The 17,500-nt window shown below is 36.7% G+C and overlaps 1 protein-coding gene across 1 annotated transcript in view; it reads right to left on the reverse strand.

Annotated features, from left to right (window-relative positions):
- Positions 1–17,500, reverse strand: part of LOC135215716 (D(2) dopamine receptor-like) — a 49,786-nt gene that overhangs the window by 7,630 nt on the left and 24,656 nt on the right. Inside the window, exons 2-6 of the mRNA XM_064250673.1 lie at positions 12,118–12,867; positions 5,396–5,614; positions 2,981–3,129; positions 1,829–1,910; positions 836–1,019 (exon numbers count right to left, since the gene is read on the reverse strand). Coding sequence (XP_064106743.1) covers positions 836–1,019; positions 1,829–1,910; positions 2,981–3,129; positions 5,396–5,614; positions 12,118–12,516 — 1,033 coding nt within the window. The 5' untranslated portion in view covers positions 12,517–12,867. The remainder of the gene's footprint in view (positions 1–835; positions 1,020–1,828; positions 1,911–2,980; positions 3,130–5,395; positions 5,615–12,117; positions 12,868–17,500) is intronic.

Below are 17,500 nucleotides of genomic sequence, written 5' to 3' on the forward strand. Positions count from 1 at the left end.
ATTATACCAAGATCTTAAGAATACCAAAAAGAAAATAGCATAGAGAAACTTGACTCGATACTTTGAATATTAACATTGTTATGTATTACATTCACAAAGTGGAAAAATTGAGGAAAATCGCTATACGTTAATAGCAGGGAATTATGTAACTTTTAAAGAACTGGGTGACTTCAAGTTCTTGGGAGCATCAGAAACAATATACCACAGTTTACGGACAAATTTGAATAATGAAAATGTTATTCATGACGTACAGATCACCAACAGTAAAAAATCAACGCAATTCTCTAAATATTAACATCAAGGAATCGTACGTTGATTCAACAGCTGACTGACCAGAAGGTCTTGGTTAAAAATTAGCCAAATTGACTAAATATTAACATCAGGGAATTGTATATTGATTGAACAGCTGACTGACCACAAGGTCTTGGTTAAAAATCTGCGTAATTGACTAGATATTATCATCAGGGAATTTTATATTGATTGAACAGCTAAGAGTGACCACAACAAGATCTTGGGGAGCTGTGGACACAAAAGAAGTATAACTTCGAATGACAAAAATATTATCTATGATATTCACGTCGTCACAAAACGACCGAAATTTGCTAAATATTAACATCAGGGAATTATATATTGATTAAACAGCTGAGAGTGACCACGAGACCTTGGGGAGCATCGGAAACAAAATAGCATAACTTCGAATGAAAAAAATGTTATTTATAAAGTTCACGTTGTCACAAAACGACCGAAATCCGCCTAATAAAAAAATGAAGAGAGTAACTTAATGATTACGAAAACGAAGCGAACTCAGACTCCAGCGTTGAAAATCTAGACTCACCTGTCGCAGCAGACGTGGTGAAGGGCGCCGCCATCTTGAGGTTGTTGTTGTTTTTCGTGGTGGAGGACGAGGAGGACTGCGGAGGACCGCTGAGGTGCTGCTTCGCTATCCTGTTGACGCTTCGGCCGGAGCTGGGACACGGCGACCTGCTCGAGTGGCTGCTGGTCCCCGCCCCTCCTCCAGGCTGCTTGGGGGGAGGGAGTGGATGGGGAAACCGTCTCTTATTCTCACGTAACAATAAAAGGTCTCAAATTCGCATTTTTGTTTCTTGTCTCTGAGGTGTTTTTGAAGAGTTCGTGTTTGTGCATAACCAGATTTAGATTCGATGTTTTCTTTTCGGTTTAAAGGATTCTTTTATTTTATTTCAATTGTCTAAGTGGGATATTCCATTCTCAGTATAGTCTGAGGTGTGTACGTTTGGAAAGAGATGTGTATTGGTAATCTTATATATGTATGTGTTTATGTGAATTTGCATTCGCATATGTATATACATATATATATATATATATATATATATATATATATATATATATATATATATATATATATATATATATATATATACATACATATATATATAAGCATTAAACTACAAATGTCCTTTGTTGATATCCAGTGCGTTCTACCTCTGAAATAATAATGTTTTCATAATCATATATATATATATATATATATATATATATATATATATATATATATATATATATATATTATATATATATATATATATGTGTGTGTGTGTGTGTGTGTGTGTGTGTGTGTGTGTGTGTGTGTGTGTTAGGGTGTATTTGTGTAAATGCATGGTTTGATTTAATCTTAAATAGAATAAAAACTACTGAGGCTAGAGGGTTGTAATTTGACATGTCTGATGATTGGAGGGTTGGTGATCAACATGCCAAATTGTAGCTCTCTAGCCTCAGTAGTCTTTTAGATCTGGAGGTGGACGGACGGACGGACAGACAACTGAAAACTGAAATGGAGCAGAACCCTTACCTTCGGAAGAACATTTTGCGGCCCTCGATCAAACTCCTGCAGATGCAAAGGATCTTCCCGGTGACGATATCTCCGAGAAAACCTGAAGATGAAGAAGAACCTTTTCAGTTAGCTTCGATGTGACGTTTCCTTTCGTCGTTGTTCGGATCAGTACCTTCAATTGTTTATTTTTTATTTCTGGAGTCTAATATTTAATCACTGTATAAACTAAATTACTTTTATTTGGCAGAATCTGGTTATCAATGATTTTCCTTTAGCTATTTATTTATTTATTAATGTTTTTGTAGACTTGTAAATTTAATCATTACTCCCTTTCATTTAATGTCAAATTTTAATATTCTGAGGATACTGGTTGGAAGTCGATTAGGATAATTGGTATGAGTTTTACTTATGTTTTTGAGCATTAACATAATTAGAATGACACTCGTAATATGATACATTTTCTCGTGATAAACTTACAGTAAAGTGGCATATCGTAAAGTAATAACAGAGACAGTAACTAATGTAGATCACAGGAAATAGAGCATACTAGTAACGGAAAATGAGAGAGAATTTAGATAAATAAAAAACACTTTATGATTTATTTTCTCTAGCAAGACACAAAACAAGATAAAGATTTTGATAAATAAAAAAAAAAGCCGGTTTATTTTCCCCCGCAAGACGCAAAATAATATAAAGAAAAAAAGCAAAAAAAAAAGGCTGGTTTATTTTCCAAAGCAAGACGCAAAATAATAGAAACATAAAAAACCTGCTGGTTTATTTTCCACAGCAAGACGCAAAATAATATAAAGATAAAAAACCTACAGGTTTATTTTCCCCCATCAACACGCAAAACAAGATAAAGATTTTAATAAATAAAAAAACCTGCTGGTTTATTTTCCCCAGCAAGACTTGAAATAAAATAAACATATAACACCTGCTGGTTTATTTTGTCTAGCAATACTCAAAATAATATAAAGATTAAAAAAACCTTCTAGTTTATTTTCCCCACCAACACGCGAAGCCTGATAAAGATTTTAATAAATAAGAAAAAATCTGCTGGTTTATTTTCCACAGCAAGAAGAAAAACAAGATAAAGATTTTTATAAATAAAAAAACCATCTAGTTTATTTTCCCCAGGAAGAAGCATCTCCACTTCCTTTGCGTGCTTACTTGATGAGCTGACGGGCGATGAGGGTATTCATGACGACGATCATGATGAAGGGGATGACGAGGGTGAGCAACGTATCAATCCAGTTGATGATGTTCATCAACCCCCTGTAATCCATCCGCAAATTACATTCGGTAATCTTGCTCCCGTCCTGAAAAAGGGATAAAAACACTCCGCTCTTAAGTATCCCAGTCGCGTCCATTTCATAATTGCTGTCTATGAGGAAGAAGAAGAAGGTGTAGGAGGAAGGGATGAGCATTCGTGCTATGATGTTTTTGCTTAACCTAATGGCATTCAGGGAGCTAACTTCTTGCTCGTTGCCCTGGAACATTTAGGGAAACGAGTCTGAAATGCAAAGGCGACAAGGTTTCTAGACCTTGAGGATGTTGTTATGTGTATAATGTCCCTCTTTCCTCGCGAGTGTGAGGTCAGATACCCCGTGCTGCTTATAATGGTGTTGCGTAGTCCACACGGTGAAATGTAAGATCTATGTCAAAACAGGAAGGGTAGAAAAGCACATGACACCAGGAAGGCGACACTATAAATGAGAGCTGATTTACGAAATCTGACGATAGAGGGAAGAATTAAATTAGTCCACACGGTGAAAAGTAAGATCTATGTCAAAACAGGAAGGGTGGAAAAGCACAACTTGACACCAGGAAGGCGAAACTATAAATGAGATCAGATTTTTTAACCTTGGCGATAACCGGAAGAATTGAAAAAAAAAAAAAATAAAAACGTTATACGAAAGGCTTTTTTAGGATTCGTATTTTGCTGGATGGTGTAGAATCCTAGGAAAAACATAAACCTGATGACAGTAAGAACAATATAAAACAACGAACACAAAAAATGCAAATTGACGATAAATGGCCTTTTAAAAATTTTATTTTTGAAATTGAGAACAATTTTTTACGAAAGATGTTTTTTGGATTCATATTTTGCAGGCAGGTGTATAATCCCTAGTGAATAAAATAAAACATAAATCTGATGATATTGAAAAAAATAAACAAAACAAAAAAATACAAATTGACGATGAATGACATTTTAAAAAAGTTTTTTTAATACCAATTCTGCAGAACGGTGTATAATATCTTTTAAAAGAAGTATTTTAAAAAAAGCGAAATCATCCCACGCGTGAAAGACCACTAACAAGGAATGAGGGGCAATTAATCAGAAATGTTGACGCGGAAGTAAGAGAGCGAAGACCTGCTGAGGAACCTTAGAAATCCTGGGACGAAATAGGACTGACGTCAAGACTTGCTCTAAATGAGCATGTACCTGGAAAAGTCAACACGTCGGGGGTGGGGGCGGGGTCTCAAAGATAGAGAGAGAGAGAGAGAGAGACTTGTATTTCACGTGTACCTCGAACGTGGAATAGACAACGCCAAGGCTTCAAATGCAGGGGTTCGTAGCCTTCTCGTGACTTCAGATCCCCAATGAATGGCTCAATGCGGTTCCATACCCAATGCACTGGAGTCTAGACTAATGAGATTCTCTCTCTCTCTCTCTCTCTCTCTCTCTCTCTCTCTCTCTCTCTCTCTCTCTTTTAATGCTTCTAGCAGACGTAAAAGATACACTGGAATCTAGACTAATGAGATTCTCTCTCTCTCTCTCTCTCTCTCTCAATGAAGTCTAGACTAATGACTAAAGAGACTCTCTCTCTCTCTCTCTCTCTCTCTCTCTCTCTCTCCTCTCTCAACTTAAAAGCGAGGATACAGTGATCAATCGCAGGTTCTTATGAGCTAAGGAACAGAAGATACTGCTGACTCAGCGTCGAGGACACCGGAGCAACTCTAAACCCAACCTTTTATGGAAGGTCGAGGGGAGAGACTAGTAGCATTTCAGAATTCACCCAGAGAGCGGCCTGAGGGGTTAAGAGGGGCGTGAGTTGTTTAAAAAAAAAAAAAAGTGAAGAAAGCGAGGGTGAGGTAAAGAAAAATGAGCAGCTGAGGGGAAAGTGGGAGGGACGGTATGGAATTGTGGGATATTTTGCACCAATAACTTTCGATTGCTTTGTGGTAACAGTTCGAGAAGTTTGGCCTAGAATGCGTAAGAGAATAGGCAATAGATTATACATTTTGAAAGTGAGACAGACGGCACGAAAATGTGGGATATTTTGCACCAATAACTTACGATTGTTTTGTGGTAACATTTGTTTGAAGTGAGGCCTAGATAAAGAATTGGGAAAGTCGAATGAACGGGTAGAGATTAATTGATAAATTAAACACTTTCAAACGTGCAGCCTAACTATTATAAAACACTAAAAAACAGTCAGAAAGCGTCATGACAAATTAGTCTAATCGGTAACTAACCGATCACTACTAGCGAACACCTTTTAGCAGACACTTCGACAGCCAAACCAGACAGCTCTCTCTCTCTCTCTCTCTCTCTCTCTCTCTCTCTCTCTCTCTCCTTACCTCATCTTCATGCACGATGACCCCGGCAGTGATGAAGACGTAGACATGGACAGTGGCGCTAAAGCAGGAGAGAGACAGGATGATGGTTTTGGCTCTGTGGACTGTGCAAACGGTCGGTCTTTGCAGAGGGTACTGCACTGCTATGAATCTCTCCACCGTGAAAGCCACAGTCAGCCACACGCTGAGGGAACTCGACACTGACCCGAGATATATCTCCAGCTGAAAAAGAAAGTATAAATATATTAGAGAGAGAGAGAGAGAGAGAGAGAGAGAGAGAGAGAGAGAGAGAGAGAGAGATGTTGATGTGGAAACTCCACATCAACATATCATCATTCCAACATTTAGTGCTTTCGTTTATAAGAATCATTCCAGTCTATAAATAACCCAACAAATTCCAATCTCAAATATGATTTGATGTTATTTGAGCTCCTGGAATTCCCACCAAAAAAAGAATAAACCAGAATAAAGAATTAGGGTCCAACCTGAGGAAGGCGGCGAGTCTGCCAAGAGCTTGGAGTAGCTCTTGGTAAGGATGAGTTATTCCTGTCTTTATAGAAATCAAAATGCAAGTCATTCACTTGTAAACATGATACTTTTTTATTTCCGGTGATTTGTCATCTAAAGTCGTTTTTTATGGCTGTGAATTTCTTTTCGATCTGAGGGCGGACGGGCAGACAAAGATGGCCCTTTACAGAAAACCAAAAAAAAAACGGGTAAATTAGGAAATTGGTAAATAAAAAAAAAGACGATTCCACACTCTATGATAAAAAATCATTGAAAAATTTAACTGACTAGAAGCTCTCATTTCTAAAACGAGAGGAGGAGGTGATGAAGGTATAGAAGCTATATATTTGCATTTTTGTAACTAACTTCCAGAAACCGTTCGTGAATATCATCTCACAGTTTCATTGACGCAGCTGGTCTTATGAATCGTGACTGGCTGGAATAATGTCTGAGCCCTTTCGTTTTCTGATTGGCATTGTTGTTGCTTTGTTCTTAATAATAGTTACTTTCATGTTCAGTGGATTACCTGTCTATTCCTTTTCCCTTTTTTTCTATTAGATTATCGTAATATTTATTTTAAGTGTCAAAAACAGTGATAATATGAAAACCAGGGTACTGTATTGAATCTAACGTATTCAATGAATTACTTGTCTATTCCTCTTCTTCTTTTTTCATTTGTTTACTCGATTATTGTAACATTTACTTTAAGTGTCAATAACATTGATAACAGGAAAACCAGTGTGCTGTATTGAATCTAAAGGTTTGATTATTTTCCTGTTACAATAATATTAATATACCATTTAATATGAGTTCCAGACTCCAGTTATCATAGAGGCATTCCAGAATCCAGTTATCTATATCTGCCTACGGCACTTAATCCACTCACAAATGTATTATGGAAAACAGTATTGATTCGTTTCCGTTCCATGATTGATGAACAGACAACATTTGGGTCAACATTCCTCTTAAAATTCAGCGCCATATTCTGCTCCTCTCTTTTGCATGTCTGACCTCATTTTTTCAAATGAGATATATACATTTTTCATATTTCTAAGCAGGAAATTGTTATGCATGCATATTTCCAGCATGTATAACAATTTCCTGCTTAGAAATATGATTAAGAAAATGTATGGTTACTTAGGGAATTTAGAAAAGCAAGAAAGGAAGATCGTCAAATAAAGGTATAATACGTTGAAGAAACGTGAAACATGAAAAATGTATATATCTCATTTGAAAAAATGAGGTCAGACATGCAAGTGAGAGCAGCAGTGGAAATGTTAAGTATTTTCTAAGCGCTACGCAGAGGTAACTGTCTTCCAGAAAACACGAGAACATTTTTAGGTGGAGCTAAAGAACACTGAATAATTTAATCACGTAGAAGGTCCCACAAGCCGCAGAGCCAGGTCTTATAAGCACGCTAAGAGTCGTGGAAGGTAAGGGAAAAGGTCTTTGGAGCATTTCCGACGGAGGAAAGCCAGAATGAATAATTCATCTTGTCGAACGTCAAAAAAAAAAAAAAAAAAAAAAAAAAAAAAAAAAAAAAAAAAAAAAAAAAAAAAAAAAAAAAAAAAAAAAATCTTATTTTAGGACTTGTTGATATCCATCACTGCTCAAATTCAAAACTTCCTCATTTCCTAAATAGTCAGTCGGTAATGTTTGTTAACTAAAAGTTATATTGAGCGTAATATTGTGATTGAAACCAGTAGTACTGAAGAGGAATATTTACTTGATATTGATGTGGAACCAAAATTGTATTGCTGTTGTATATGACCCAATGAATCTGGTTTCTTGACATGAATTCCTCCACAGTTCCCAAACTTTACAGCACCAGACACAGTCAGGCTAAAATTCAGAACTGAGTATAGAAAGTCTTTGATTCTTGATGTAGCAATAGATACCGCGTGACTGTCTGTCAGTGGGAAGACTGTGCTGTTTCATTCAAATAGATTTGTAATGAGCTACTATTCACAATCGTATTGTTAAGTTAACACTAAGTGTTAACAGGAAGGTAATGTAACTAGTATTAACAAAAATGTGGGTCTTAAATAACATTAGTCGTTGTGAGACTATGCAATAAAAAACGAACAATAACGGCTCAGAGTTTTACCAATTATGCATTGAACCCACGTGGCCGACCAGAGAAAGAAAATATGCTACGAGAGGAAGGTATTATTTACGTATTCAAGTAACGAGATGAAGGAAAACAAAAAACCTGTAAAAAATAAATGAATCAAAGGGTTGTTTCTTATTACTCACAGCTCGAAGAAGCACCTTGTTACAAACGTCTTCTTCTTCTTCTTCTTCTTCAATTAGGGAAAAGCAAGACCTGTTTCCCCTGTCCCTTTCTATCAGATGGACTCAATACAAGGTATTCAAATAGCTCTTTTTTTTTTTATCTCCACTGCTAGTCTATTCTATTGCTTTTATTTTGTTCACAAATACAAGTATTCTAAGAGATAATAACCGTCTTGAATACAGATAGGTTTGTTTTGAGAATGTTTGTCTTTCCAGGATGTCACATTCAGAGGGCTCATTTCTATTGATATTCCTATTCGTTTTATAAAGTAATGTTTGTAATTATTCGTCGATGTAAACAAAAGTAAAAGATAGTCAAGGAATAATTGATGTAATGTACTACATATCTCAATTAAATAGACAGAAGGCTCATTTATATTAATGCTCCTGTTCGTTTTATAAAGTACTGTTTATGATTATACGTCGATTCAAACAGAATTAAAAGATATGATTTCCAAAATAATTTGACATCTTAGATTATATTGCCGCAATAATGATATATCCTAATGGAAAGATAAATGAAGACTAATTCAGATTAATTCTATTTGAAATAAGTAATGACAATGGATGTCAGAAAGCTAGTAAATACAAACTTGAAGAGCTCTTAAAGATTAAACAAAAATCTACGTATGTAATTAAATATATAGATCACTCTTGGAAAACAAATATATATATATATATATATATATAATATATATATATATATATATATATATATATATATATATATATATACACATATATATATATATATATAATATATAATATAATATTTATATATATATATATATATATTATATTTTCAAAACGAGATATATAACTAAATAATCTAGTTTAATAAACAAACCACACTGAAGTTCAGGTAAAATGGTCGAATCTGATCAAACGAGAGAGAGAAAAAAAAACATGAACAAGTCAAAGTCAAAATGAGATGAAACATGTTCATCAGAAATGACATTCATTTACTTGAAAGCAGATTTTTTTTTTTATTCTCTCTCTGTAAAGGGAAAACGAGATCTCCAGGAATGATGATAAATCTAAAAGCATATCAGGTTGAACATGGGATCAGGTGATGAAGATCAGTCACTTAGCATGCAAAAATAGAAAGATTTTAGATGTCACGAGCAGAGTTCGATGAACGCTGTACATAATCACCAGAATGACTGATGCTGGAATGAGTGACTTTGTGATCCCTGGTTTGCCACCAATCAAAGGTCACTGACACAGCCAGTGACGAGAGGAATCTTTTCCACGAGAGAGAGAGAGAGAGAGAGAGAGAGAGAGAGAGAGAGAGGTTTTTGATTGAAGTGCCAGTGTCTTCTGGAGATGCTCCAACACCTTTAAGACTGCAAAGGGGATTATTGGTTGCAGGAAATGGGATGGGTAAAACGTTGCTGCATCCAATGTTGCAGAAGAAATTTGCGCCGATCGAATCAACTGAGCTCCTAAAGTCTTCCGTGAAAGCAAGGACAGAAAAGGGGACCAGAGAACAGAAAGGGTTTTGAAAAGTGCAGGGGATGGGGTGGGGGTTAGGGGGTGAAAGGTAGGTGGTTAAAAAAAGGGCTATCTGTGGACTTTTCACACCACGCTGCATCAATTAAAAGCATTTTTTTTTCGCCAAAGTATAGCGAGGATTAAGTGGTCACTTACTTCCACATCAAGGTCTGTGGTCGGCTTTGAGGGTCGTTAAAAATAGAGGTCGTAAATGGGATGTGTTTGTCCAGAGTTGTCATTATGTAAATGCCTGGGAGAAAGGTTTGTTTTGTAGTGTCCTAATTTAGCTGTGTGTGTGTGTGTGTGCAAAAGAGAGAGAGAGAGAGAGAGAGAGAGAGAGAGAGAGAGAGAACCCATCGGTCGTTAGTCTCAGCCAGTTAATAGTCAGCTCATTTGATCATTTCTGGTTATCCTGAAAAAAAAGCGTCTCTGCTTCAATCGTAAAAAACAGACAATCGTGAATAATGCTGAATATATAATTGAGGAATGGTACATAACTGGTTGAATGAATAAATAACATCCACATTTGTGTTTTATGTTGTGACACGCTTCAGTAGATCCTTTCATCATCCCATTAAGTTACGTCACTAATGTCTTCAGTCATCTAATTGGCTTACGGGCTAATTGGTCTGCAAATACACAAATGCACACTTCAGTTTGAGACAGTTTTAGATTTCGCGGCGTCATTCCCGTTTTCTATACGAGGTTGATATTGCAACGTCTGAAGGCGAGGATGAAGGCAACTGAAATGCATCTTATTATTGTGTTTGAGAAGTTTCAAATGATACCTTTGTTTCTTTAAACTGTTTTTATTCATTTCATCACAAAACAAAGAAGCCACAAATGCGCAAAAGAGATTTCAGCATAGCGTATAATCAAGACCACCGAAAATATAGTTCTATCTTTCAGTGGTGGCCTATCCTGTATCGTTGCCAGATGCACGATTGAGGCTAACTTTAACCTTAAATAAAAATAGAAATCACTGAGGCTAGAGGGCTGAAATTTGGTATGTTTGATGAATGGAGGGTGGATGATCAACGTACCAATTTGAAGCCCTCTAGCCTTGGTCGTTTTTAAGATCTGAGGGCAGACAGAAAGAAGTGCTCGTCGATCGAACGAAAATATGGACATTCATGAGAGCCTACGATTAATGATTTATGGTTTTCATGAAAGCTAATACATTTATTTAACTTATGCATCATCCGAATCAATGGTGGGCTACCTGGGATGTGCTGTGGGTAGGCTCCACTTTGGAGGGGTCCCGATTGTAAAAAATCGTAAAAATATTTGCCAAAAATACACTAATCAAGACAGGCTAATGAAATTTTCAGGCATTATTAGCACTATAATAAAGCATATTTTCTGTGAATTTTATCATCCTACAGGGAAAATTAATGATTTTATTTAAAAAAACGTGAAAAAATGCAAAAATTCCGGGCCCCTCTTACTGAAGGTTATTTGGTGATTGGTGAGAAACTACAGTCTTGAATAGAAATTCGCTCTGAGGATATGTTGGTATATCCACCTGGAACATGCACAAAAAAATTATAAAATAGAACAGTAATAAGCACGTTTATAACAAAAAAAAGAGCAACAACTTCAGGTAAGTTCAGCGAAAGCCCCGCCGAAAAATCAGACTATAGCTAGGAAGAAATATCCAGGAAAAATTCAAATCTCGATTTAGGGACAAAACCTTTTGAGAGTTTGTAGTTATTATGTCACTTGATAGCCTAAAACATCTAAAAATTATATTATTTAGGACAATCAAAGAAACCCCCTCCCCCTCCCCCTAAAAAAAAACCCCCCCCAAAAAAAAGGGGGGGGTTTCTTTGATTGTCCTAAATAATATAATTTTTAGATGTTTTAGGCTATCAAGTGACATAATAACTACAACTCTCAAAAGGTTTTGTCCCTACAAATCGAGATTTGAATTTTTCCTGAATATTTCTTCATAGCTATAGTCTGATTTTTCAGTGGGGCTTTCGCTGAACTTACCTGAAGTTGTTGCTCTTTGTTTTGTTATAACGTGCTTATTTAATGTTCTATTTTGATCATTTTTTTGTGCATGTTCCAGGTGGATATACCAATATATCCTCAGAGCGAATTTCTATTCAAGACTGTAGTTTCTCACCAATCACCCAAATAACTTTCAGTACGAGGGGCCCCGGAATTTTTGCATTTTTTCACATTTTTAATAAAATCATTAATTTTTCCCTGTAGGATGATATAAAACTCACAGAGAATATGCGTTATTATAGTGCTAATAATGCCTGAAAATTTCATTAGCCTGTCTTGATTAGTGTATTTTGGCAAATATTTTTACGATTTTTTACATCGGGACCCCTCCAAAGTGGAGCTACCCTTATGAGGTGATTGAAGATATGTTATGGACGTAATTTAAGACTGCAAACGTCTTCCTTCTTCCTCACCTGACACAAGACGTTGACGTTGAAGGTGTTGAACCCGAGCAGATCGAGCCACACCAGGAAGAGGATGAAGAGGTACGTCACGTCGGCGATGGCCAGCGCCGCCAGGTAGTAACTGGACGACCTCATCCGGAGACGTGTGTTGAGGAAGACGACGCAGGACAGCAGGTTCCCCACGAAGCCCACCACGATCAGCAGCGGGATGTAGTAGGTGTTGAGTTGCCGGACGATCAACCACTGCTCGTCCGTCAAGTTGTAATGCTCGTAGTCGTAGTGGTAGTAGGCCTCGTCGACGTCCTGGTCCGGGCTCGGGTGACCCCCTCGCTGGGATGGGGGGGAGGGGGCGCGACGCTCGGGCACGACACGAGGACGATCTCGCCGCTCTCGTTCCGGAAGCGACATAGCGTTTCGCTCATGAGAACGCCTTCGGATATGTTCTCCTCGGTCGCTTTGAGCGGGATGCGCATCGTGGGCCTCGGGTGTTTTGGTTTTATTTTCTTTCACGCGAGGCGGCAGCAGTTGCAGTAGTTGTTGGGGAAGCGGCCGCGTAATACGGTCCACTTTATCTTTGTGTGCTTCAGAGCCCAGCGCACTGAGTACATAGTTATCATCTTTACCGTTTGGTTGCTGTAATGGAAGGTTTTTTCTGTGCCATGCAAGAGTCACCAATAACTAAAAGCACTTATTTAACACCGTTCACTGTCATGATTAGCCTTCTACGATTTCCCATTCGTAATAAGTATGATTCTCGACCTGAAATAAGAGAAAAATAGCTGCCATGAGTGACTGATAATTTTGAGATATAAAAATGTTTTGCTGTGTCATGCAAAAGTCACCAGTTCTCGGCCTGAAATATGAGAAACATAGCTTCCATTGGTGACGATAATTTTAAGTTATAAAAATGTAGAATCTTCATCTATAAACTATTGACCAAACTCTAGGAAAATAATATCAAAAGGGATTAGACTAACAAGACAATTGAGAAAGAAAACCGGACATTTATTGTTTTTTTTTACCAGAAACAGATAAAAGGAATGAATGAAATACAAAGAATGGATGACGAAGAAGTGTATTTAATTTTAAAACTTCTTTCGTAGGCGAGAGAAAGCCAGAGCTGTTTTTAAGAGGATTATGTTAATGTGGTCTTTTTCGGTTGAAAACTTAAAAGGCCTGAAGCGAAACCACTTAAATATTTCATCTTTGATATCAAGAGCTGCACATTCATGAATTGCTTTAAACTTTTTTGGGTGTTATATTTTGGTCTTCCTGAAGTCTAAGAACATTGAACTTATTCAAGGGCGGGAAATGTGATTATTATTATTATTATTATTATTATTATTATTATTATTATTATTATTATTATTGATTATTATTATTATTATTTCGGTAGAGCGGACCCTACTCGCATGGAACAAGCACACCACAGGGGCCATTGATTTGAAATTCGTTAAGCATCCAAGGAATGTTGGTGAAATCCCTCCCCCTCCCCCTTCCCCCCGGCTCCCCCACAGAAGAATCTATATTCCTCAAACATTCGAATGAATTAATGTGATAATTACTAGCGCCCTGTCAAAACAGTTACCTGGTAATTTCACGAGAATGTAATTTGCCCATTGAGTTTCTAAAGGGGACGGAGGAGCGTCTCCAGGAAAACAGATATTGTACCATACTCAGTACCAAGCAAATTAAATTATCCTGACAGTTGGTCATAATTACAAGTCAGGAAGCTCCTGATGTGACTTTCTCTCTCTCTCTCTCTCTCTCTCTCTCTCTCTCTCTCTCTCTCTCTCTCTCTCCTCGGCATAATTTACAATGGAGAAGCTCCTGCCGTAGACTCTCTCTCTCTCTCTCTCTCTCTCTCTCTCTCTCTCTCTCTCTCTCTCTCTCTCTCTCTCGGGCATAATTACAAGGAGAAGCTCCTGCCGTAGACTCTCTCTCTCTCTCTCTCTCCCCCCCCCTCCCCCCCCCTCTCTCTCTCTCTCTCTCTCTCTCTCTCTCTCTCGGGCATAATTACACGGAGAAGCTCCTGCAGTAGACTCTCTCTCTCTCTCTCTCTCTCTCTCTCTCTCTCTCTGCTCCTCTCTCTCTGTCTCTCTCTCTCTCTCTCTCGGGCATAATTACAAGGGAAGAACCTCCTGCTGTAGATTCTCTCTCTCTCTCTCTCTCTCTCTCTCTCTTTCTCTCTCTCTCTCTCTCTGCCTGTTTGTCTGTCTGTCTCTCTCATAATTACAAGGTAGGAAGCTCCTGATGTAGCCTCTCTCTCTCTCTCTCTCTCTCTCTCTCTCTCTCTCTCTCTCTCCATCACTGCCTATTTATCAATCTAATTTTCTCTTCTCTATCTGCCCATTTGCTTAGTTCATCAATTCTTTGCAATTAAAAGGAAATATTTCATTCAAACCAACAAGCCGTGACGCGCTGAGCCCGTCGTCCAAATTGTAGGTGTCAATTATGGCGGTAGTGCCATATCGTCGTAAATGAGACCTCTAGGTTAAATGTCACGCCTGATCTGGGTCAATCCCTTACTAACTAATCGAGTGTCGAAGAGATCTCGAGGAACCGGGTCGAGAGAAGACAAAGATGGGGAGCGCTAGGAACCTCGCTTTGACAAACTAGGCGTAGGTCCTCATTTTTCCCACATTCGTTTTGAGGCAGTCACCTCACCGGAACTAATGTTTCGAAAGGTACTTTTAGTCAAAGTTTTAGCCCCTGGCCGCGTGATTATGGCTAGAGGGATGCTATTGGTAGTTTGATGATTGGAGGGTGGATTGATCAAGTTACCAATTTGCAGCCCTCTAGCCTCTGTAGTTTTTTAAGATCTCAGGGCGGACAGAAAAGTGCGTACAGAAAAAAGTGCACAATAGTTTTTGTTTCTTTTCAGAAAACTAAAACATCAGAAAAAAACGTCGAAATATACAAGGGATAATTACGCTAAAATTTACAAAAAGGGGAATACACAGCGATGACGCAACTGGTAGTTTAGGAAAGAAATGCATGCGATTTCTAAACAAGCTGCGAATTGTAATTGCATCTTTGTTCATATCTCAAAAGAGGTTTTATCGTTACAGACGAAGGATCAAATATATCAACATTGGCTGATGACCTTAAACAAAAAACCTGGTTAAGAAATTTGAGAGCAATTGCAAGTGTGAAGCAAGTTGTTAACAAGAATGTCAACAATGATGCAATCTTCCTTTGTTTATCTATCTATGCGTTTATTTTTATTTGTAATTATTTTTTTCTGGCAAAGTCTATACTTGACGTCGAGAGACTTCTCTGGATAAATTATTATTTTAGGTTGAAAATTTAACGAATATTCCCCACTAGAGATTCCAAATTTATTATTTGAACCAGCTTTGTGCTTATTTTTTAATTTGTATATATATATATATATATATATATATATATATATATATATATATATATATATATATATATATATATATATTCCATTAGGGGCCTGGTGTTTTACGATTATAAGAATAAATGAACTCCTAAATTAAGATGGGCCTATGCCTTTCCTACTAATAGTCACGAATAATTTAATTTATAATCAATAATTATTATTATTATTATTATTATTATAATTATTATTATTATTATTATTATTATTATTATTATTATTTTATTATTATTATTTTTATTATTATTTCATTACAGAACTGTGAAGAAACCCTCTCGTTCAGCCTCAGTACAATTCTCGATACATTAGAAATGTGATAATTAAAACGTTTTGTATATTTCGTTCGTAAAGCTTAATAGTGTTATCCTCTGACGATATAGCAAGACTTTGATAAACAAAAAATTGCTATTATTATTATTATTATTATTATTATTATTATTATTATTATTATTATTATTATTATTATTATTATTATTATTGTATGCTAGAAGTAAACCCTCTTTTAAACATGTTTTATTAAAAGTGATTGCTGCCTCAGCTGTATCAATTTTATACAGGTTCTTCTCTATTTTTCCAATTATTGCTTTCTCATTGATGCTTAAACTGGTGAGCAATGCACCGAAGGTTGACATATCTGAATTAGGTCAAACGATTGGATTTTATTAGTAAAAAATTCATATGGGGTAGTCAAATTTTCGGGTATATCCCGTAGAGTTTATTGCAGATAGAATTGATGTTAAATTCTATTTCTTTTCTATTTTTTCGATTCTTTCCGGACGTTTCGTCTGAATAAACCTCAGACATCCTCTTGGGCGGAGGTGGGTGAAGGACTGAAGTCAGAGGGTGAGTCCAGCTGCTTATATTGCGGTGGCGCAGCGGGGGGCGTCGCACAGTGGTCCAGGATCACGAATTCGTGGCCAAAAATCAATTTCCACTGATTGAAGGATTAATTATGTTTTTCGGTATTTCATATTCAAGTGATGTTAATGCAACAAGAGAGGACGAAGTTGCAAGTTTAAGTGGGTCATAAACTGATGGAAAAATATTGAGGTATATATTTGTGAACTTCATATTTTTTAATATGTGAAGAAATTTTACCTCAAGTTAGTAGGAATACCTTTAATGACATAACTACAATACATACATGGCGACAATATATTCTGAAACTAACAACGCACATAGAATAAGGTTGGTAAAGTTGTTGCAGATTTTTGAAAAGGTATTCCCACTGTATCACCAATGTATTTGCCATCTGGGCAATGTTTTAGTACATAAACTTTCATAATCAGTAAAAATTTCTTGCGACCAGCTGCGACCACGAGGATTACACATAAGAAAAGGACTCGTTTATCACCCAAAAGTCCGTTTCCCTTCTTGAAGCATCAACCTATTTTCATGAGTGATCCCACTAAACCGAACAGTTCTGGAAATGGTGGTCGGGAAAGTGACAGTGATAATGATATTGCCAGTGACACTGACAGTAATGGTTTGGTAACATGAACTGATGGTTTTGTGATGTGATTTTGACTGTGATTGTGAAAGTAGTATGGGACACTAAAGCACTAGTTTTTATTTCTTTTGATTATACTTGTTAATTCCTGCCATAGTCAAAATAATATCGTTGCTCTCGTATTTCTTTATTTTTTTCATGAAATATCGTGCTCTTGTATTTCTTTTATTTTTTTCATGAATTGTTATTGTATATATATAGTTTTAATATCTTTTTATAATACTATTAAAAATCCCGTTCTTATGACTAGTGTTATCATTTTCGTGATTTAAGAAGGTCCAATAGTATATACAAAAACTTTAGGTCACGTTTAGAATACAAACTTTGTTTTTCTTTGTTAATTCTGCATTTTTATTAATTTGAATAGATGTTCAAGACCACTGGGTTTCAAGTTGGATCTTTTTCACCTTAGAGTTTTGTCCACGATTTGCAATTCTGGACCCACTGGTGGCGTCGTGCCGCTGCCCTCTCATTGG

This window comes from Macrobrachium nipponense, chromosome 5, assembly GCF_015104395.2.
Source record: "Macrobrachium nipponense isolate FS-2020 chromosome 5, ASM1510439v2, whole genome shotgun sequence".
NCBI lineage: Eukaryota > Metazoa > Arthropoda > Malacostraca > Decapoda > Palaemonidae > Macrobrachium > Macrobrachium nipponense.